This window comes from Bombus huntii, chromosome 7 (genome assembly GCF_024542735.1).
Source record: "Bombus huntii isolate Logan2020A chromosome 7, iyBomHunt1.1, whole genome shotgun sequence".
Taxonomy (NCBI): Eukaryota; Metazoa; Arthropoda; class Insecta; order Hymenoptera; family Apidae; genus Bombus; species Bombus huntii.
In genome coordinates, this window is record NC_066244.1 from 7,216,822 (window position 1) to 7,240,129 (window position 23,308).

Sequence of the window (23,308 nt, forward strand, 5' to 3'; positions counted from 1 at the left end):
TCCTGTTAGAATCGTAAATCTTCGCTGCTGGTTTCCGCCAACGTACCGCCGAGGGTGTACGGGTGTTCGCCTCGTTTCGTTTCGTTTACAAGCGAAATTTTCTAGAACCGATAAGCGCGTCGCCTCGGCTCTTGCTCTCACGTGCCACTTCGCGATCCGTGCACGTTTACGGAAGTTCCGATCGTAACGCGCTTTTATCAGCGCTCGATAGGATAATGTGGAGTGGTCGTGTAAGTTCCTCCACTCGCTTTGTCGTTCACGAGTTTCGCGGTAAACAATTTTATCACCTTACTGCGAAAACTCTTCGAATTTTACAGCTATTCCTACCCATGCTACCCTACTACATTGCCCATTTAGTTATAAATTCAATGTATCGAAACTTTCAACTTATTTCTCGTTGATTTCGCTTGGAGTGTCCACGCAAATTGCCTTCCCGAGTAAATTGCTTTCCTCCGATTCATATTTAAAATTCTAACTGATTCCTGGCGCGGAGGGCGATCAATCTTACTTCCGAGTCGCCTCCCCGGCCCTATCCGTCTTTCCAATAAAACGATACTCGCGATAAACCTTTCGAAGCCAATTAGGGGCTAATTGATTTTAACTGTAAATCTATGAGCCCTTTCCTCGGCCGGTTCTGCGGGATTGCGGTTAAGACGGAGACCGGAGATCTCTGCCAACCAGCCAGTTGTTCCCGATAAATTTACGATGACTGAACTCCCTCTTCTTACGCTGCACGCTCGTTTTCGCCTGTTTCCAAGCGTTAATGAGAGCCGATCGCGTCGTGCCATCTGTCTTTCCGTGATTCCTTTTGTCTCGCTGCCAGTCTTTCTACCCTCTTTCCGTTTCCGCATCCATTTTGCGGAAGAGCTTATTATTAAACGTTCCTCCGTTCGACTCTTTATCTTATTAAGAAGCTTTCGCGTAATAAGCGTTCGAAAGGAAGCAAATACTATTTACACTCGTGAGTGCCAGTTGCTTTATTATTGTGGATAGTGCATAGCGTATAAGAATTTACTACGTAAATATATTGGCAGATTTAAAGGTCCATCGTGGAGTTAGTTGACGCGAACCGGTTGATTCGTGTTCGTCAGATTTTCCAAGGAACGACCTTTTCGATGGCCCTTGACTGTAGACAAAAATAATCGCGTTGAAAACTCACAGCTCTCCGTTGTTCAAACATTTCAATAAATTAAAATACTCACTGCAGCCTAAATACGGAACGCAGACCTGTCCCTTGGCACAATCGTTGTCCTTCTTGCAATTTTCATGCGTTTCCCGTTTGCGCCGGTCGTCCGAGATCTGCACCGCGACTACGTCCGACTCGTCCTGTCGTTTCAAACAAAAAATTTGATCGCGAGACAGTGACACGAGTTTGATCAAAGTATAGGTTGAAACGTATCTGAAATAATTCTACTCCATTGGCCAGCGTTTTTCCCTACTTTCTGTCTCGAGCAAGAAGATTCGGTTCTTTTAATACCTCCGAGTGATTTAGTACAAAAGGATCGAAGCGAAAGCTTCTTTTACTCACTGACTCTCCACTGCGATCTCCTAAGCGGATCACGTGAACCTCTGGCTCGTCCTGCGGGTGAAGGACCAAGGACGATTAGAACATGATCGCGATTTACCAGAAACGATTGAACTACGCGTTTGTTCGGTAGGACTAGCTCGTATCTTCGTACCTTGTCGTTCTTAACGATGCACCGAGTTGCCGAAACAACGTACACGAACAGTAGAATCAGAAACAGTCGGCTCATCTTTGCTTCTCGTCTTGTTCACGCGGTCTGGCAAACACTGTCCGATGCTAATACGAATTGCTCTTTAAATACAGAATCTATGCGTCATCTTCGTCGTAAACCTAGATCCATTATCGTTACAGACAGGTAGCAATTAACCGAACAGATTAACCGATCTTCGTCGAATTGTCATACGTTTGGATTATTATTGGAAAATAAACTGGAAAGTCCATAGATGGAGGAAAGATAGTCAACGTCATAAACCACTGTCAATCGCGATCGCTTCATTTTCGCACAACGGTCTTTATCTAAATTGGAAAAACAGAATGGCCCGTAAAACGGGTCACGAATTCCAACGAACGACAATTACGTTCTGCCGTTTACGAGCCATCGTTAGAAAATGCGTTGTACGGCATGAAACGAGGCGACTGATTCGCGTCGATCGTTCGCGATATCATCGCGATTCGGTCGTTTCATTAAGCCCGCTACGGGTGAATGAATTCCGTAAAACTCATATGTCCGGTGAAAAACGAACATCGAACGAGGAAGGGAGAGGCTTGTTCCGCCCTCGGAAGTCCACGTTCTTCCTGTTATCGCTCTCGTTTCGACGCTTTAATTACCAGGCCCATTAATAATACGATGATTACGTACGGCTAATAATATACTGTAGTTGATCAAAAGCATCCTCAAATATAACTTTAAAAATTCATCGTCACGTTGAAATCGTTCAATCGTTTTTAACGTTTGCAGCAGTAAGTTTTATAAAACGCGAGTAATGAAATATCTTCTTCGCAAAAAATTGGATGTTTAGGAATTTAGAAGAACATCAAAGGCTTTTCCCAACCATTTTTATATCACTCAGTGACGGAGGGATATAAAAATTTGCCGACCCCGTCAGAAGCATCCGTTTTACGCGACTTTTTACGTCCTAAGAGATTAATTATGCATGCCTGATGTAGCTACGGTCGTTCGACGAGAATGTTCTAGCCTGTGTAATGGTTGCGCTGTTCGAAGACGTGGATACGTTGAGTCGATTCAGGACAAGTATCATAAAAGTCTCAGATAGATTTATCACTCGACGTAAATTTCTGTCGTATCGTTCCGCGACTCGGTTCTACTTTTGTGTCGATTTCCTAGAAAATGACAGCTCGTCGATCGACAGATAAGATGACTCGCGTTGAAAACTAATCGCGCTAATTAATGGCTATCGAGTGAAAGTACAGAAAATTCTGTTTCATGCGAAATTAATAGCATCGAGATGCAGGATTTATAGATCGGGAAATTTTATTACACCTGCCATGCAATGTTTTTCAGTAATTCGGTTACTTTTACATTTTAATGTACGATTGCTCTGGACTATAAAATAATAATAATAGTAATTCAAGTTTAGCGTAATTTGTAAATTTACGTTGCGAAGGGTAGGACAAAATCTCTGATTCCTCCGAAGTTCGATATTTCAATTCGTGGAACGCGAAGTTCCATAAGGCGATAAGTCTATTCCGTACCTATCCGACAGTAACGTCACAGCGAGGGTGAAAGGCGGTCGCGTTTGCATAGTCACGACAGAGATGTCGAAGTTGCGGCTGAGTCGAAACCAGCGGTCCCCCGGCGGACACTCGACGTGACCGGCGGTCCTTTGTTCGCTTGATTACCGAACACCCTTGAAACTAGTCATTAGCTTGGCAAATAGAGAAGTCCGTGCCCGCAAACCCGCGAGTCGGAGATGGCAAGGTGTTCGCTTGCGAATAATTGGCCTGTGAATTAATTTGACCGCGCGTTTCCTAATGCTATTCCGTTTTATTTAACTCCTCGCCGGTAACGAACTTTTCGAATGCGAGCATGCACATAGTTATTTATTTTATTTGCGTCAAGTTGGTTATCCTTAGAGCGATTCAACGGAGGATTATACAGCGGTATAATCGATCAAACGTGAAAAACGCTATTCTTGAAAAGGGGAATTCGCAAACAAGTAGAGTAAAGAGGAGGAACGCGATTAGATGCGATTCCAGCGGTGACACGCCGAGAACCTAAAAGCGTCGTAAGGTCGACGAAAGAGTTGGCGGAACGCGCTCGAGAGGCTGCGACGCTTCGTAATCTCGCGTAGAAAAAGAGAAAGAGAGTGGGGGGAAAAAAAAAGAATATCGCGTGGAAACGGTGCGAGGAACGGGTCAAACGACGCTTAGCGATACAACTGGTAGTAGCGTTAAACGGTCGACTCGGCGTCGGACACGCGCGAAAATAAATGGAAGGAAAAGGCGTCGAATTCAGCGAGATCGTTCGTCAGTCTCGTATATTTAGACCGTGACTCCTCTGTGTGTCGCGACGCGTTCTATCCTCCCTTCCCTGTCTCGTATCATCGTGATTTTCGCGTGTTCGTTATACGTCTTCCGTTCATCGACAAAAGTCCCTTAATCCGTGGAAAATAAAATTGGACGCGGTCGATCGCGTCGGGATTAACGTTTCATCGGATGGACGGCGAACTTTATTCGGTTCTGGTCGAGTCGAATAACTGGTTACAATTTCGGTCGTTGGCGTAATCCGGTTCGAATGGAGAATTACAAGTTAAAATTTTACAGACTGATTATCAGCGACGGAGGCATCAAATTATTTAATATCGATACGCTGGTTTGGTGGACGCGCCAGCGGGGTGGGGGCATCTATTATTTGATATTGATTTCGTTGAAAGCGTGTACACTAGCGTACAAGTCGGCACGACTCGAATCGTGGGAAAGCAGCTTAATTGGAACGATTATCTACCCAGTCAAAGAGATAGCGACCAGCATTTCATGATGCACTTACGTAACGATTAAACCGCGTGTATAGGCCACGAGGATACGTTCAAGGTACATCGTTAACGATGAAACTAATGCGGGACTGAGATTGGCTGGCGTGGTCGATAGAGAGAATTCCCTCATCACGGAGCGAAACCGGGTCCTCCACGCTCCTTCCCATTTACGTGCGATATCTCGTAGTTCTAATAGCGGGGCCGCCTTGTCTTACGGTTCATCGATAGGCTGTATTGAAAAATTGTCGTAATTGCGTTTAATCCGTATTACGTTATTAAATCGATCGAAGTCACGAGCTGTCGGTTACTCGCGTCCACGCGATCAGTCGAATAATCGAGAACATTAAGTTTCCTTTTTCTCGTTCCTAGTCTCGAAACCATAAACGATAAGCGATTATCGCAGTGGTCAAGTGGTTCGTTTTTTGGTAACGAAGCATCGTTAAGTATCTCTTTTCGTATATACAGTTTTCAAGTGGTGAGACCTGTTTCGCAACGAGAGAAAACGAGGCAAAGGAACGACTCTGTTTCCTATCGAAATCGACGGCGGGACGTTTCCTCTCGAACGATACCGATCGAAGGGCATACGTCTTCGTCCATCCACGAGACGTCGCTTCTGGAAAACAAACTAGCTCCGTTTGAGAATGCAGTCGCCACCCTCGTGTCTCACACATAGACTAATTTCTACGAGCGTTCCTCGTGACGTCTCAAGGGAGCAATGACGGGGCTCGAACAGAGCCATTTGCCGGTGTGTAGCCATTGAATTCTATCCATTTATTCGATTCGAGCCCGCAGAGACGGCTGGCGAAAGTTCTAATTTCTCCATACGTCGCGTAATTTCTCTCCCACGTTAATTAACGTCACGCTTAAGTACCCGTAAATGAAATCGAGAAGCGAGAGATAAACATCGACGATTTCAAAGCTGTTCTACGATCGCCAAAAGATACGGTAGACTCGAAACTAGCCCATCATCGTAGCTTGTCATAGATCGCGCGTGTACGAGGCATTGTGAAAGACTCGAAGGCATCGTAAATATACACATATACCATAACTGTGCGCTACAGAGTTCGTGACTTAATCTGCAAGGGTATCTAGGCTATTTACGGCCGCGTTACACTGCTCGTAGATTTATGAGCCGATTCGGGTTTCGTGCTTTTAGATCTTTACTCCCTCGGCCCTTTCCCTTGTGCTCTTTCGATACCGTGGATCGACGCACCGTCGTTTAATATCCGCGATGCACCGATACCCGCCGCGCATTTGCGTAATTGCGCGCGCGTTTCCATTTTATCCGTTGATTTTTCGCGAACCGCCACGCCGGTCACATCCGAACCGTCTCGAACCGTCCATTCGAAATAAATAAGCAATAACCAACGAGGTAATCGCGAGAATGGTCAGAATTCAGTGATCGATTGGCCATTTTTGTTTGCCATTGAGATTAAAATTCCAACTTTGAAATGCTTTTAATAGGATGATACTAATGGCCGCTGTTACTCGCATTTTCTCTTTTACTCGTAACAGTACATACGTGCAACCAGGAAAAGCCGCAGAACTCGCAAGTTTCTCGGAATCGGGCGAAACGAGCGCGACTTTTCTCGGTCTCGCGGTAAGCTTGGAAGACCGCGAGCAAAGTGCGAAACTGAAAAGAAATAAAGGAGAAGGGTGATCGAGCACGTGGATAGGGGTTCCGCGAGTCTAAGCGTACACACGCCAGATTCTCGCGGTTTCTTCGAAAGTTGGGTGCCACTATGGCGCATGGAACGGCGCGTACAAGACACCCCGAACACGATACTCCACTCCGAGAATCTCAAGACGATGCACCGGTCTGGATTTCCGCTTTAGACTGCTATTATGCCGACGAATCGTGAGTTAGGCGAGGGTGAACGTCGGCCTTAAGCCGAGCCGCAGTGATATATCCGCGATCGCATAGCTTCCGGGCTTTTCTCGGCATCGAGTCGTGAAAATTCTCCGCGAGATTTCCGCGAAGTCGTGTATGAACCTCCGAGGACGTGTCTGAGGAGCGATTCTAGCCTTGGCAGGATAAACAAGCGTCATAAACTCTTGGTCTACGATTCGGGCGTCTAATTACGAAGTATCCGATAAATATCGTTCGATCGAGCGAATGAATCGAGCCGAACGAACATCTTACGAAGTTAGTTTCACCCTCAGATCGAGGAGATGATCGTCGTCATTTTTTCTTCCGACCCTCGACGGACGTTTTGATCTATAAGTCAACTAGCGTTCTTTCGTTCTTAATTGGGCCACGGATTAATTCCCTTCGAGTGTCTGACCGCGACGATTTATTCGACGAGAAGCAGTGGCGGCAGGAGAAGCGGGAGATAAGCAAGACAGAGGAAAGTAGAGGAAGAGCGAGGAGGATTACGAGGACTTAACTAAACGGACAGCGTCGGGCGGTAGGATGCTTCTTGACGTTTTATCGCGACACGCGTTGCCCGTTGCTGTCGACCGATCGGATTAAGTGCCGTCGCGTGGAAATTATTTGGGAAGCGTTAAATATCATCGCTACCCGGTCGTATAGTTAATGAGAGGACGCGAACAACCGAAAATACGTCGGTTTTGCAGCGATGACAATGTCTGGAAATTCGAACGATCGACACGTTGGTCTCTATGTAATAATTGGTAATTATTTAATAAAGCCGAAGAGGCGGCAGACGCATTGTACGGGTCGCAATACGTGCCGGCCGCGCCATATCCAGGCAAAATATTCGAATATAATTAACGCATGCGACACCTTGACGTTTTATCCGTTTCCGGACCGTCCTCGTCACGGTTAATTAATAATAAGCGTTTAATTAAGCGAATGGATGTGCGCTTTTGCCGATTGCGTTCGCATTACCGATGGTTGTGCATGTTGCCATTCGTCGTGCTCCGGTATACTGGGTGGGTTTAATCAGTCTTGCATCTTGAGACTGCGCGTACTATCAATTTAAAACTTACGCGTTTCAGATTTTTAATTCTAAACTCGAAACTCGACATTTTTCTACCTCTGCCGATAAATCCCGATAAATGAATTTATTTTCTCCGATAAAGACAAAGGTTATAAATAATGTCAAATCGAAACTAGATTACGCAAGGTGGCAATGCATCTCTGATCCACCTGGTATATTCACAGGATCGACGCGAGTGTCATTTACGGCACGTTTTCATGGCGTCGGCGTGCTTCGTTCGGCCGACAATTCGGTTGGCGGTCCGTGTCACTGTCACAATGCGATCCACCGTTGAAACATATCGTTCAATTATTCCTAAACTAATATTTATCACTGACTGGCGGGCCGATGGCGCTCGACCGGGGCGCGCATTTATCGTAGCTTCGTTCGTGACGCACCCCTGGTTGTCGCGCGCGCTCGCCTCCCTTGAAATATGAACGAGAAACGTTACGACTTTGCGAGATTTTACGAGCCATCGTAATTCCGCGGTGCGTTATATACGCCACGGTCACAGCCAGAGAGAATCGTAAGGGAATTATAGAACGCTTCCGCGTCCTCTGCGTTGCGAGTGGGAAAAGGCAATGGAAGGGACAGAGAGTCGTTTTTAGGGTGGTCCATGACACCACTTTAGGGCAAACATCCCGGTAGCTCGTATCGAGCTACGGACGAACGTGGGGATAGCCAGTATCCGTCTTAATTTTCGAACGTAGTTCGTAAATAAGTTTGCGTAGAAGTGGATCGCCAGGTCGGCCGCGGGGATGGGGACGCGTCTAACTGAATTATGGGAATTAGCGAGCCGGTGATTTGGCAGGGGCGTCGAAGATTAATGGAAGGAGCGGCCGAACGATTGAAATCGTTCGTCTCTTGTCAACAAGTTGTTCTTCCAGGATTTCGGTCTTCGTTATCTTTGATTAGTAGGTTCTTCCACTCTTGTTGTTCAATTTGCAAGTTAAGCGTCGAAGAATTATCAGTCAGATTCATCGGTTAGCGTTAACCGCTACGATTTCGTAGCTTAAAACCGGATCGTGATACAAGATCGTCGATTTTTCTTCGCTCTCAAGCTGGTTGTTGCGATAAAGAAAGTAGTTAGGCAGCTAGGAGTTTTACAAACGACACTGTCACGCGTATTGTACGTTCGTGCGTCGGTCGCGATTTCGATTCCGCGATTACGATCGAATTTCACTCGTCCTTTCTCGAAGTAAGCCTAGCCTCGAGCATGATAATTAATAAACAAACTCATAGATATGCGATAGAGCGTCGGGGTGAGCAGGTCGCGTGAGATATTACGTGCTGAGGGGTTGGTTCGCTTATCGACGATTAGAAACGCGATTGCCTGCTCGTTGGGATGTTTCCCGATCCCCGTGTGTTCGACTTTCCCCCCCATCCCCCTGCTCGGTCGCCATTTTATTCGTTCGAACCTACTGTTCTTTTTTATTTCCGTTTCGAATGGAAAAAGCGACACCACTTAAGGGATGAAACGGTTTTAACGGGAAAAGTAAGGAGAAGAGGAAAAGTGGTCGGAACGGTAGGCTTCGTGGGACGAAATTCGCGGTAAAAGTCTAGCTGTATCGGGCAAAAACAAGGGTGAGTTACGAGCAAAGGGTGCGTCGGTTGGTCCTCTCGCTCGTTCCTCAACCTCCGTGCCCTCGCCGAGTGGATAATTCGAGCGATACATTTGAATTTCCCGCCATTACCTCATCCCACTAAGTATCTACCGTCTCCTCTTATTTTTCCTAGTCCCCATCCACTATCTACATCCCTTCCTGGCCATCAGGAATTTCCATTAGCTAATTACCGACTCGACGGATAGGCGGCTCCGCGTTTTTGCCTCTTTTAACCCTCTCGATGGTCCTGGGGATTAGATTCCTTCGTACGACCTTCGAGAAGCAAGGAATCCCAAGATCGGACCAATTAAAACTCAATTAACACGTCAGCCGCGCGAAATTTGAATTTGACCTAAAAATCGAGTCTGACAGCGTGTTGGCCCGTTGCCAAGACTACAGTCGAACGAAAGCGATAGTAGAATTCGGATGTAATAATCGCAGATACGATTATTAATCGTCACGGCCGCTTTTCACTTATTATTTACGCGATTCGTGATCGTGGCCGCGAGGATGCCCGTAATTATCGCGACCGCACGAATTCAGCCGATCGAACGAGAAGGCCAGGTTTTATCATTTACACTTTACACCGTAATTAACGCGTGTGCAACAATTAGCCGCGATTAGAGCGAAATCGCGTGGAATAAATTACGCCGCGGGAATCAACGACGGAAGTTCGTGCTGCGCGTAAACCCCCCTCTCGCCGATATAATTTATCGCCGGCTCTTCGTCACGATCGTAACCGCGATATTATTTCTCTAACTGTTCCTATGTTTCTCTGTTGCAGGTAAGTGGAACAACGACGCTACTTGCCGCTATCGAAGGATATCCGTGGTGCCAGAACCTCCCGATAAATACGTTTTCGAGGCAGTACTTCGTTCGAAATCAATTGGCAAACAGTCTTAATTGATTTTGGGATACTCCTCGGAATCCTTAGAATTCCATTCGCTTCGCGTTACCACGGCGCATTTCGTACGACGCGCTCGAGGACAACGTTTCGGTAACTGGTACGATCAGCCCTCTCGAAGAAGAAGAAAAAGAAATAAAAAAGAAAGAGGAATCGGTAACAGCAAGGGGCTAAGTGGGTAATGTAATGGGTCTCGGTTAACGCCAAAAGCGTCCGAAACTGTTGGAGGGTGGCGACGACGGAATTTTAGCTATTTCCTACGGATTGTCTCAGGGACGTATTTTTCGAAGGGCGAGTCGGTCGTCGAGGGAAGGGTAGGCTACGAGTACATAGCGATTTCCAGCAATCTTATTTACAATATATTTCGACCCGACAGACAGGAGGACCTTCTTGCTATTGTACAAAAGAGTTGCATAAATACGATTGGACTCGCTCGCAGGGATTCCACTAAAAAATTGAAGATACGTTTGGCGTATTGGTCGATACGATACTATTCGTGGGATATATTCGTGTATTTCACGGTAAGGTTCGTTTTATTTTGCCCTCTCAAAAGCAACGACGCGGCGATGGCGCGACGTTTCGCGCTCGATGCTCGCACGATCTTCGCGAAGGTTGTAAAGGTTCTCCCCGTATCTCGTTCGCTATGGACGTTTGCCCGATAAATTATTCCTTTTTTTTTTTTTCGATTTTATGACTCGTAACGCCTGTATAGGTCTGTATCGCTCTGAAAGTCGCGTATTTCACGCGTACACCGATCGATCGGCGCGCACAATACCTGCGTTCTCTCGGTTGAATAAGTTGCCGCGCGATGAACGTTAGGCCCGCGTTGTTGACTTATTGCGCAAGTTTTCGACTGCGAGGCAATTCGAGGCGGCGCAGCCTGAAAACAAAGTTTTTGGAGACTCACGGGAACGCCGCTGTGTTAGGCCGTTTATACCTCCTACGCCCCAGTTTACGCTGGTTTAATTATCGGTTGTAAATCAAGGCCGTCCGAAGGGGACGAAGGGTGAAAAGGGGAGAGGTTCGTCGATAAATCTCCGCGACTACTTTGCACCGAAATAACCGAGAGTGGCTGTGGAACGGCACGAAACCTGCCCGAGGATTGACTCGTATCGCTCTCTTCTTAATTAATTTTTGCTAATCCCGCGGCTCGATCGAATCAACGCCCGTCGAATCCAGAGACACCGGGGGTTGGAAAGTTTCGCGAAAAATTCCACGCCGTGGCGGCACGTCGAGAAGTTCTTCAACTCGTCGGATGGTAATATTTGCATAAGTAGTCTGCGGGATCGTTAAATCCACGCCGGAAATTAGGGACGATATTTAAATATGCGCTGTAAAAGTACCACTGGCGATATTTTCCTCGCGATCATCGCCACTTCATCTCGACGAATCGTTCTTTTGCATTTTCCATGTCGATGTGCTTAAAGGAGGAACAGTTAGTCCCGAACGTTGCTCTCTCTCTTGCCACGATCGTTCATTGAAAAAGCTCGTTTCTCGCACGGCCAGCCAAACGGCTCTTCATCAACCAGGGACTATCGAACGGCCAGGCTTGCGAGAGTCTCGCCAAGGGAGCGCTTTCCTTGAGCCAACCTCGCCGAAAACGAGGGATCTTCGGAACACCTAGCTGCCAACCGACTCTGTAACGAAGGTCACAGGGGAGGATAGACGCGCCTCCTCGAGATTCCGTGGAGAGAGCAGCGAGATACGAGGAAGAAAGATTCGATATCGGCTGAGAATCGATTTCTCGACTTCTTGCCGGACTTTCGCGCAGCGAAATTCGATCGTCATCGAGAAAGGCTTTTCTCGAGGACTCTTCGAGAGACGGACAGAGGGAGGGGTGACTGTGCTAACGAAGCCACTCCCTCGTCTCTTCAGTGACCCTTGTTTCACTCCACTTTACGCTGGAGACTGCTCTTCCTCATGGAAATTACTTCCGCGCGTGATTCTCACGACTGTCCATTTTTTCCTCGAAGCCGGGTATCGAGTGGAGTAAGAGACTCGGAGATCGTCCAAGTTTCCTCGTAATATCGATTCTCGTTCGAACAGTTTCGAAGCAACGACTCTCGGCGATATCGGTCTATCGCTCGTTTAAAACTTCCGACCGCAACGAGCCACTGGCTTCGTTGCGAGCAACAAATCGCGAAACACGCTCGATAGCACTTTCATTAAGGGCGCTCCTTCTTTTCGATAGGCAAAATCGAGTCGAGGAATTTTTATAGAGGTCCGCCGTGCGTACAGGGGCTGCTGCAGTCTTTGTCGTCGACGATCTTCGAAGGAGATAAGCCTAAAGACAATAGGGTGGCAGTAGGAAATGACAGCGCACGGAACTTGGAGATTCAGGACAGACTAAGGGTCGTGAAATCTTTCCCTGGCTCGCAACCTGTGCGCTCCCCTCTCGGTATTTTATAAACTTGCCGAATCCCCGGCTCGCGAAAGTGCCTCCTTGAGTTCTCGACACACTCGCCGAGGATACGGATCGAGATGGAAAAATGGTTGGGAGAAGGGATTTCCTCCCCTCTTCGTGACACGATAAATCCGTCGGAAGTTGACGGAGGCACGATGCTGATTCGGAGAAAAAGGTCCACTTCTACGTGCCGCTATTTCTACTTATGCCGCAGAAACGCTGAATCGTTGCTAAATTGCGCACGATGTCCCCTCGTGTTCTTCGTAACGTGCCACGAGAAACAATCGGATCGCTCGAGATGATTTTTCGATATCGCCCCTCCTTCGCTGCTTTTCTTCTTCCATCTCGAACCGGATAGTCTTACCAATCGCGTAAATCTGCCGATCGTAACTCGCCTATTGTTAATCACTAACTGCAGTAAAGCGACGCGTTAATCTCGCGAAGCAAAGCCGATCTGGAATCTATGCAAATACAATTACCCTGCTCTTTAGCATCGAGCTTCGGTTCGCAGCCCTTGGCACGGAGATCGGTCGGTCCTTATCAGCTCGTTCTTCAGAGTATCCTGCAAACGAGGCGGGATCATCCCGGGGACTATGTTAATGCAATGGGGAGAGCCTTATCCCGCGGGATTAGCCGGGTTCGCGGCTCGTTCTTCTCCTTTTTGTTTCTCCGCTTTTTCCTCCGGATCGATCGACCGACTCTCCACGTTGCTTCTACTTATTTTCTAACCGTCCACCGGAACCGCAAAGACGTACGGAATACTCCTGACAAACGCGTTAATTCGCCAGACGTTACCTACTCGCCGACTTATCATCTTCGTCTGTAAACCGTCGATGAAAGAAAAAAAAAAGAGCAACGTCGAACTCGTCAGAAAGGCAGAGATCTCTCTCGGTGCTCGGCCCGTGAATGTTTAAAGTGGCTGCTAAAAAGCACGTTTCCGCGAACTCAGGATGTTTTCGCAAAGCAACACGCACGGTTCGCGCCAAAAATAATCTCCGCGTCTCTCTGCTAGTCGGCAGAGGCAAAGTTTTGCTCGTAAAAACAAAGTTACACTGGTACGCTCCTTATCTGGTTCGTTCTGGCCAGGTTGTAGCCAACCGAAGATAACGCGATCAGGCTAAAGTGCATCGGGCGCTCCCGATGCAAACCCGTTGGCTCCCGAGGTCACACTATCAACCGCCCACCAGATCTTAATCGATGGAAATCTGCGAAGGGGATGCTTTATTGCAGCTTCCGCTCTGCGACGGGTCGCTTTCATCGCGACGAAATTCGTCGTCCTTGTAACAGTCGATTCTGCCCCGATAATTCTTTCGTTTCGTTTCGACGCGTTCGAAACGACGACGTACACACGAATAGGATATGTTTGCGTTGTAATCGTAACGAAAGGTTAGGTTTAGGACGTAATAAGATTAGGGCCAGGGGTATATTTAGAGTAGACGGATAGGGTTCGAAAATGGCACGGTAGGTTCCCTATGAAGCGGTCGGAACAAGTGGAGGGCGGTTTAAAATAACGGTGGCAACCACCGGCCTGGTGGCCCTTACACGAAGATTTTTATGACCGCCAAGTGTTTTCGGGGCCAGCCTCTGCTTAGCCAGGAGTTAATGGCGCCAGACGACGTTCAGATACTTTTTGTTTGTTCGTGCCGAAAAGAAACGCGACATTGTGTCCGGTGGTAACGGGGCGGTGCAGCAGCACGGTGAATCTTCAAACGTTTCATTCCTTTCTTTCCTTTTCTCTTTTATGGAACAGACTACGGTCTACTTTAAGCTTCGATTTACTCGAAGCTCGATCGAGCGTGTCGAAGCAACATTGCAAAAGTCAATCGGTCGCACGCGTACCCCGAAAAGATTACCAACGAAAGAGGGTGGCGGTTGAATTATGCACCCTGCAAATAACCTTGGAGAGTCACGTACCCGTTCGCTAATATACGACACTGTATCCGTTTTTACGGGGATTGTCGAATCGCGTTAAACTCTCCCTCGGTGGCCGATTATGCGCAACGAACCTTCGTTCTCGATCGAGATCGATGTCACGAGTTTCCCCCGTAGGAATTGGCGATTCGAGCGACCGGGTCGTCTGTCAACGGCGTGAAAAAAATTGATCGTTAATGAGCGCTGGGATGGTGGGTCTGGTCGAAGGGGTATTAAAATCACGCTGGCGTCGAGGGGATCGTTCGGCGACACGATTGTCTCCGTTTTTTCAAGTTAATCGGTGGCAAATTCGCCCTTTGATTCCTGGACGCGGCGGCGCGGGCAATTAATGACGAAGGAAAATGTAATTAATAAAAGGTCGGCCTGAGATCGTTTTGCAAGCTCGAAGAATCGTAAGTCGAAGCTTAGAGCTGATGTCACTTCCGGCCTTTGAACACAATGGCGCTTAATCGACCGGAAGAGGTCAGATTCGGCCAGCTTCGTCGAATATTTGCCCTACTTTCCATATATTTTCCTTCGCGTTAAATCTGATTGCTCTTTCCCGGCAATTCTATCTACGGAATATTTTATCTAATATCGTTTGCAAATCTTTCGCTATAATTCGTCCGAAAACAAACGCCGCGGCAGCTTAAACGAAGACGACCCGCCGACCGCAAGTTCCTATCAAATCGTTTCGTAGAAAAGATCGAACGATCCTTCCACGACTAAAAACTACACCCAATACTCGCGCATAGAGAAAGATAAAAAACCCGGAACGTCCATCGAGAGAACGTCGTACGCTTGTCGCGGCGCGCAGGGAACGCGGACGAAAAAACACGCCTGGTATCCGCGGCAGACGATTCCGGGGATAACACCGCAGTCGATTAACAGCCCCGGCCATACTACCGACATACACGAAGATCTCGCTTTCAATTTCGGTCCGCCACATTTTAATCACCGGCGATAACTCTTCCGATATATCGTAGTTGTCCGCTTGCCCTCTGGTCCTATCGCGTCGTTTCCCTGCCGCTCTTCGTCCCGTTGCGTGGCTCCTCGATGCCGCAACGCAATCCCACGGAAGAAAGCAATTCGACATCGAGTTGGCCCTCGATCGGGCCGCACGCTCGCCCACGCCAACTCTTCGATATCTCCTGGACTCGGTCATTGTATGCGCTTTCGCCGCAACGCCGATGAATAGTTAACTTTTCCACGGCGCCCGTACAAAGTGGGGCAGTGTGTACCGTGGCGTCCCGGACGCGTTCCGTCTGCATCGATATTGCATCGTACACGTATATTCCCCGGGAGTTGGTGCTTCCGCGTGGCTTCTCCGCATTCTCAGCGGGATATGCGAGCCTGTCGGGACGTACGTCGATCGATGCCGTCCGCGCTCAATGCACGATGAAAGGTCTAATTTCCATACGCGCTCCGCTTGCATCGCACCGGGCCCTACCGTCGTGAATTTGTATCTAGCGCAATTCCCGCGTGTCATATATGCCAGCGTGTCTTCGTGCAAGCGGAGGCTGAACGCTGCTGGCGGATATATTACCTGGGCAGCCGTATTCCAGCCGATTTTAATCGACATCCCCTGAGATAGACCGAGCCATGGCCGTTTACCATCCACCTTTTCGCCAGCACGTTTTTCTTTATTCAAACGACGGGCCGTGCGTTTTTTGACTCGTTTCCCGTATGCCTCGGAATAAACGACCGCTCTATTCCGCTTTATGGTTCTTTGTCAGCCCTGCCAGAACCGCCATCGATGAATTCAAGTTGCCGAACGTCGTGCATCAAACGTAGAAAATTTGCTACTAAGCAGAAATGCGAGGCTATAATTTGATAAGCGCGAATATCGAATTTGATGTGAAATTAATCGTCGAAGTGGTCACCACTTTTAAGAAAACTCTACATCTGGTCTTTTTAGTTTTCTCAAGCACGGAAGCCATCGACAACGTGTAGACAAAAGACTGCGAAGACATACCATAAACGGTAGACAGGCGATGTTGGCTTCGGGGTTTTCAGTTATTGGGTAACACAGCTAGCGTGCGGATCTGGACCTGCTCAAATTGTATTCTTACTTATAATTACACTTCTATTTAAATATATATTCTGCCTTACAATTTATCCACGAGTTTTCTCTGTTTACACATCGAATAACCTCAACATTAATGGTATAAAATTGAAAGATTTCTGCAATTTTACGCGAGGTTAATACGCGCTCTCTTACGATCGCGTGGATGAAATTCGACGATAAAATCGCGCCACGTTACTCGCACAGCTAACTTACGTTTTCGTGTACGCGGTTCACGGCCAACGGCGTGGGCCGGAAATGGGTCAAAGCCGAATGACACGGCTGCCAGATCGATTCCGCGCGATCTCGCCCGCTGCTTTATCGTCACGACGGGATATCCAGAGGTCATTAACGCGAGAAGAAAAGCTCGGATAAGTTACGTGCCAGCTAAAGAGCACTTGCCTCCCCGAACAGTGATAGGCTTTCTCCTGGTAATGACAACGCCAATGCCGAGTAATCGACGTTCTGTTGCTCTCGCGAACAGAAACTTGGATATCGCCTTTGAAACTATCGACTTGGAGTCTTTTTCTAACCAGACTCGATCGACACGTGATAGATAGATGCAAATAAAGATCATACTATGCGCAGTATTATGCATCTTTTGCGTTTGCTTCGCGTGATTAATCTCGCTCGGGTCTTCGTTTTTATGTCAACGACATTCCTGTTTGAAATACACAAAAAGACTTAAAAGGAAGGGAAAAGAAAAAAAAATGAAGAATATAAGAATAAAATTGGTACTTTGTCATCTTTCACGAACTTAAAAAATTTCTTCTGAAAGGATACGTGGGTCGCCCGGAAAGTACTACCCGTTTACGTATAAAAGCTATATAAAACGATGGAATGTACTTGTAGAAGGTTACCTAGCTTCGTTCCGGTATTCACCTAAGCCGTGCAAAGTTTTATGTTTAAATGTTTAATATGGTCGTTGCATTCTAAAACGTTTAAAATGACGACGCGAATTGAAAATCTCGTCGATAAAGCTTCCGCGCGTTTAAAAAGCTAAAGAAATTCTTCCAAGAGGAATTCACCACCGAATTATAGCAGTTAACGGTAATAGACTTATGGATGAATTATTGGCAAGACCATCGGTACGGCAATTCAATGGGGGCAGAAAAACTGTACGTGGTCGTAAGCATTCAGGCCGCCCGTCTCTCATTACAGAGGAGCCGAAGAACGTGTCTGCGATTTCATTGCAAATGATATTCATTGTAGCTTTTTTGCAAACCTTAAAGCGTTGTTTGGTCGACAATGCTTCGCGAGAAACGATGATTTATAGGATTGCGTAAGACAATGGTTATGTGAACTAGCGGCGGAAGCGTATGACGAAGATATAGAAAAACTCGTATAACGTTACGATAATTGTTCAAACAGAGCTGGTGGTTGTATCGTGAAACAACTTAATATACATACTATAATTAGAAATAAAGAAAGCTTTTTAAGATACATTTGTATCGTTGTTCTTTCGAAACGTGTATTACTTTGTGGACGATCCTAGCGTGATAAATCGAAAGTGATCCAAAGAACGTATTTTTATTAAGAGTCGTAATAAGAAAAGGTCACGCGACACAATTAGACTAAGTAAAAGAACGAAGGACGAGACAAAGGAAAGTTTCCTGCCATTCCGATAACTTCATCCCCTTCGTAGTTGCACAATACTTTCGAATCAAGAGACCAGACGAAAGACCTTTGAACGGAGGCAAAGAGAGAAAGATACGGTTCTAATTAGCCGCGTTATTTTTCCGAAGAAGTTGATGTTGATCGAATGGAACGTTTCCATTCCGGGCATTTGTCCCGAGCGACGGAAAGAGAGCAAACCCTCCGGCACGGTTAGCGAAGAGTCGTCCCACGGGAGAACGAACGTTAGCCGAGAATCGTGGAGGGACGTGCGAGAGATTTGTGTATTTTGACGAGTTTCAGCCTCGTCGGAAACCGGATGTCTCCACTCCGTCGGCTCGAGGCGCGACCAGCTGTCTCACCGCTTTCGACCTCACTCCCCTCTCGCTTTACCCTCTCTCGATCCTGTCTCTCCTTCTGTCCAGGACGCGTCGTTATAAATGCAAATAACCGCTCTCTTTCTCTATTTATCCTCTTTTTTTTTCCGCTTCGCGGCTCCTTGTCCGGACAGCGGGAAACGCGGGCTAATTAGTAAGAGAGATTAAGGGGAAATTTATTTGGTCGAGATCTCATCCCGCGCTCCGATGCACCTCGTCTCTGGGGTTGCGTTTCGTTCGCGAAAATTGACGAACTACATTGTACCCCTTTCGTTTCGATTCATACGCTTAACTCAATTACGACTCTTTCGTTGATTAGTGGAATTGCGGGTTTCATTGTACAGTCGAAAGAGGAGAGGAATCCTTTGACGAAAGCGAGTTTATCAATCGACGTTCCTCGTATTGCCCAAAAAGACCGATTCGATAGAGAGTTATCGTAGGATATCGGCTGCGTATCGAGCTCGTTGAAGGCGCGAATGGAACGAAAGAGTGGGAACAGGCTATCATAAACATCGTGACAAGTTCATTCGAAGGGAGGATCGTTTTTACAGAGAATGTTTCCGATCGTCCGAGGGAAAAGTGTAGAGAAACCGGGAGGTGGCGCGTGCGCGAGCACTCACCACCGAGTCTTGGTTTACGGCGTGGTGGCGCGACGCCAGGCGTCGTCAGTAGCGCGGCGTGCGCCGTCACACTCGCACGTTACTCCTTCAGAAGCCGCGCATTCCTATGTAGCTCGCGTTGGCGCACGTTCTGTCTACGATTCGTCGCGTATTACCGAACCTTTTTATTTTTATTAACATCCAGGTTCGATCGTTCGTCTACTCGTTGTAGGATACAGAAACGAAAGGACATCTAAAGACATTGTCATAGTGTTCTCCAGTGACGTGTGAACAGGCAACGCGAATTCCATTATTGATAATGACGCGAAGATAATATTACGGAAACAAAACAAAAAAAAGAGAAAGTACCGGACCAAGGGAATCATCCCTCTGAATCAATTTACCGTTCGATCGGAAAATTATCAGATAAAAAGAGAGAGAAATAAATGAAAGAATCCAAGTACCAAAGTAAACGCGAATAATCGATGGGAAATTAAGCGGAAAAGACGTAACTAAAACTGTGTTTTTCACCGTGGCACAAGTAAATACGGACGACAGGATAAACGCGATCGCGGTCTAACGTCAGCTTCGTAGGAAGTTTTTGCCGGGCTGCGTCGGTCGAGTTGTGTTCCGGCTTTCGTGCAGAACGGTATTCAATACGCGGGACGGTGCGTTCGCGGTTATCGCGGCGGAATAAATCGCGATAAATTGCCGGTTCGTGCGGAGCGGCGCCTGCACACGTTATACGGCCTCCTCGCACGTGTCGCGCTTCCACGGTGAAACCGGCTCCTGTTTTCCCCGTTTGTTACCGACGTTTTACGCTATTACCAGTTTATTAGCCCGTTACTCGTGCCGTGATGCTTTCCCGTGTCGATTAATCAACCGGGAACTCCGGCGACATCGACATCGCTTCTCTCGGCTGACGTTCCTGTCGAGGCTGATACCTCGAAGTCTGGACCTCTGATGATCCGCGATCGTTCGACCGCTCGAACGACTCGCGTTCTTTCCCCAACCACGTTATATCTTTTCCTTCTCAATAGATAATTTAGCGATGATTCGTTTAAAGGGGATCGTTGATTGCGTTACGTTATCGTTCGATGGTTTACGATCGATCCGCGTACGAGCGTGATGTTCGTCGAACATTGGTCGTACTCGCCACCGATGAGCTGTGAAAAAGTGTTGTGAAAAGGAGTATACAGTGAAGTTACTCGTGTCACACGGCGAGAGCATCGACGAGCCAGAGGAAAGTTCCTTGCTGAAATCGGTGGAACGACATGGCGACTGGACAGCAGGAGGGCAAGGAATCTCCCAGGTATTTCTTTTCGATCCACACCGTCACGTCACGTCGAGTCGTAATTATCGCTGCTTCATAGAGGGAATTTTATTAATCCCAAGACGCGTGAAACGTGTTCAGCCTTTATACGCTCACTTTCTTTGTTCGACCGAACAATTTTGGTAGAGGAGTCACGTTTAGTTCACGAAGGTAGAGAGAAATCCTTCGCTTCGCTGTTTCCCAAGATACGCGAACTATTCGTCGAGTGGTTCTCACCAACAAACCATTTACCTCCGATAATCTTTTGGCTTACTGTGGTAGAAACATCTCGATATACTCCATGACGATGGACGATGGAACCGCTCCACTCATTATCGCGTCGACGCAAATAATTAATTGTCAACGAGCGATGAAGTCGGGAAGCGATCCGCTGACGCACCTTTGAGCCGCGTCTCGCGTCCAATTACCGGCAAATGGGACGGTTCTCGCGGGTTATATCCCGTTTGAGCGCGAGTTTGTGCAACGCCGGATAGATTTGTTTTCGGCGGAGCACTTGAAAATTAAATGCGCGCAATAATAATCGCGTAGGCACGTAGATCGCGACGCGAAACGAGCGGGCCGTGTACGTTTCGCGCGATCGACCGTGTGCAGTTGCAGCTGCACACGTGCAACTCTGGCTTTAGGTACATAATGCCGTTGGTGAGAGGTAAAGGGTGGCAGGCGGAAGAGGGGGAAAGGGGCAGCGAATGCGAAATTGCAAACAAAACTTGAAATGCGTGTCCCCGATCTCCGTACGGACGACATAATAACTAATTAAAAATACGCAAATTGCTGCACCTCGTTAATGGGAATAGCGTGTGAGCGACTGTCCGACAATCACACGCGGGGAGTAATTATTCGCGATTTCGTCGCGAGACATTTGCAGACAGCGATCCGCGTGCATCGACACGCGTGAATTCACGCGATACCTGGCTACGAGTCTCGTGACGAAGCTTGTGGGAAACGTAGATGATGATGGGCGAAATTTACCAGCGAACAGGCGATAAAATTGTACAAATTAGTCGTTAATATGAAATTCTAGATAGTCAATCGTCTGCTTAACGTAAGCGCGTACAATGCGCTGATCGTCGGACGAATCGGCAATCGGAACTGGGATAAACGTCCAAGTACTTTCTTATTGCGACTAGGGGTAGGTTTTAGTCGCGTAAATCGCTGGAGAGAAAACGCCAACGTTGGCCTAGATGCAGTTTTATTCCGGATAGCCAGCAGCGAATGCGTAGATGAAAATCGTGGAAAAAGGGCAACGAGAGAAACGACGGAGCATCTGTCGTAGAACGCGTTGCGGTAAATAATCCGGCGGTAGCGTTGCGCTAGCGGAATACTCGAGATCAGCCGCAAACTATCTAAGTCGCGAATTCTGCTGGAATTTAATCTGAGCAAGAAGACGCGAACGTAATCTCGGTAGTTCACCGAATTATGAAACAACGGCGAACAAGTTTTCCATTTCCCTATCTGGAACTAGAGGGTAGGATGTGAAGCAAAGACGTACGACCTGAAGGGAAGATTCTCGTAATTTTTCCATCGACATGGGTCTGACCTCTGGTCCACGGCCCTTCTCACGATGCTCGTTTCCACTTATTACGATTCAGCGTCGTACCCTCGAAAGGAGACTCCAATATTCCGGATATTGTACGAACACCATGCCACCCGATTATTTTCTTCTTCTTTTTTCTTTTTTTTTACTCCGCTGTGCTCGTCCGGTTATTACGAAACTCGCTTTCAACGAAGGCTGGCGGTGCTGCTGCTGCTGCGGAGGCTCTAGCTATACGCGGCAGAGCGGAGAAAAATGTCGGATGTATGCCCGTAGGGCTTTGTCATTTTCGTCGTGGGCTCTCGCAGCTTTTCCGCGCTTTTCTACTCGGCGCGGAGCTCGTTTCGCCTGCCATCGGCGAAAACCCTTTTCTTCTGGACCATGGCGCGCCACTGGCAATGAAAATACACGGGGCGCACACCGTCTCTCCTTTATTTTTAACGCGCGATATATATTGGCAGGTTCTTTGTGAGTGTTTCGCGCCTACATCGACGAAACGCGATTTCTACTCGCCGCCTGGGGAGATAGCGAATTCGATTTCGCACCACTTTGATCGCCAGAGTATATCTTTAATTAAGTCTTCTTATTGACGCGTTCGGAATTTTCCACTTTATATTTTCGCCTTCATTGAAACGACTATTTGCCAGAAGCGATGCAATGAAACTTGCGTGGGTTAGTATCGCGAGAAATCGATGGCTGGAGTATACAATACTAAAGAGGCACTACATTAACGGCGCGCTCCACTCCATTTATATTTAATCGCCGCGATGTTTACAGTACTGTCGAAGATATCGCGCTCAACGTATACACCGATATCGACCTATATCCAGTCTCATTTTCATTCTCCCATAATTTAACCAGAATGGACCATCTTCCGATCGAATAACGGCGTTCGAACGACGAAGCGTTTCACCCCAACAGCTCCGAAAAGTGCGTAGTCATCGCGTAACAGGTTTCTATTGTTCCCTCGCGTCCGAATCAATTGGTCACGAAGCTAGCCACGAACCCTAAAACGCTTGTGTTTCTCGAAGAACTTTCGGCCCTAGCTTAAATCAGGGAAAGTTGGTGAGAACGAAAATAAGAAGGCGCGTGTGTGGACCACGAGAGTGGAATACGTGACGCGACCAAGCAAAAGGATGATTGGTAACGAGAAGAAGAAACGATGAATTTCATTGGCTTGGCTGAATGGCACGTGTGGACTTACGCGTGTACTTCGCGGACCAGCTGTTTCGTACCCTTCGTCTCTATTTGTTTATCTCTGTCTGGCCGGCCTTAAGCTTTTCTTGCGGATCCGTCTTGTGTTTGTTCTCCTCGCCATCGTTCCTTTTCCTGAGATCTCTTCCTCGACCGTTCGGAGAAGTTTGCACAGCCAAGCCCCCGATACATTTTTCCCCTTTTTCCTATCGAGAAGAAAAGGAGATGGCAAGGCCAAGGAGGTAAAGGCTCGATACGCGGCGTCGAAAGGAAAATAATAAATCTAATATTAATCTCATATTCCTTGGCTGG

General features: G+C 47.5%; 2 protein-coding genes across 5 annotated transcripts in view; one reads left to right on the top strand and one right to left on the bottom strand.

Moving 5' to 3' along the window:
- The window catches only part of LOC126867998 (uncharacterized), a 258,493-nt gene that overhangs the window by 122,080 nt on the left and 113,105 nt on the right, over positions 1-23,308 (top strand). The window lies entirely within an intron of this gene.
- LOC126868002 (uncharacterized) lies at positions 965-1,803 on the bottom strand. The gene is made up of 4 exons (XM_050623121.1): positions 1,680-1,803; positions 1,529-1,579; positions 1,203-1,326; positions 965-1,126 (listed from the first exon to the last, which is right to left on the bottom strand). The coding sequence occupies exons 1-4, from the start codon at positions 1,752-1,754 to the stop codon at positions 1,056-1,058; spliced, it is 321 nt and encodes a 106-aa protein (XP_050479078.1). The 5' UTR covers positions 1,755-1,803; the 3' UTR covers positions 965-1,055.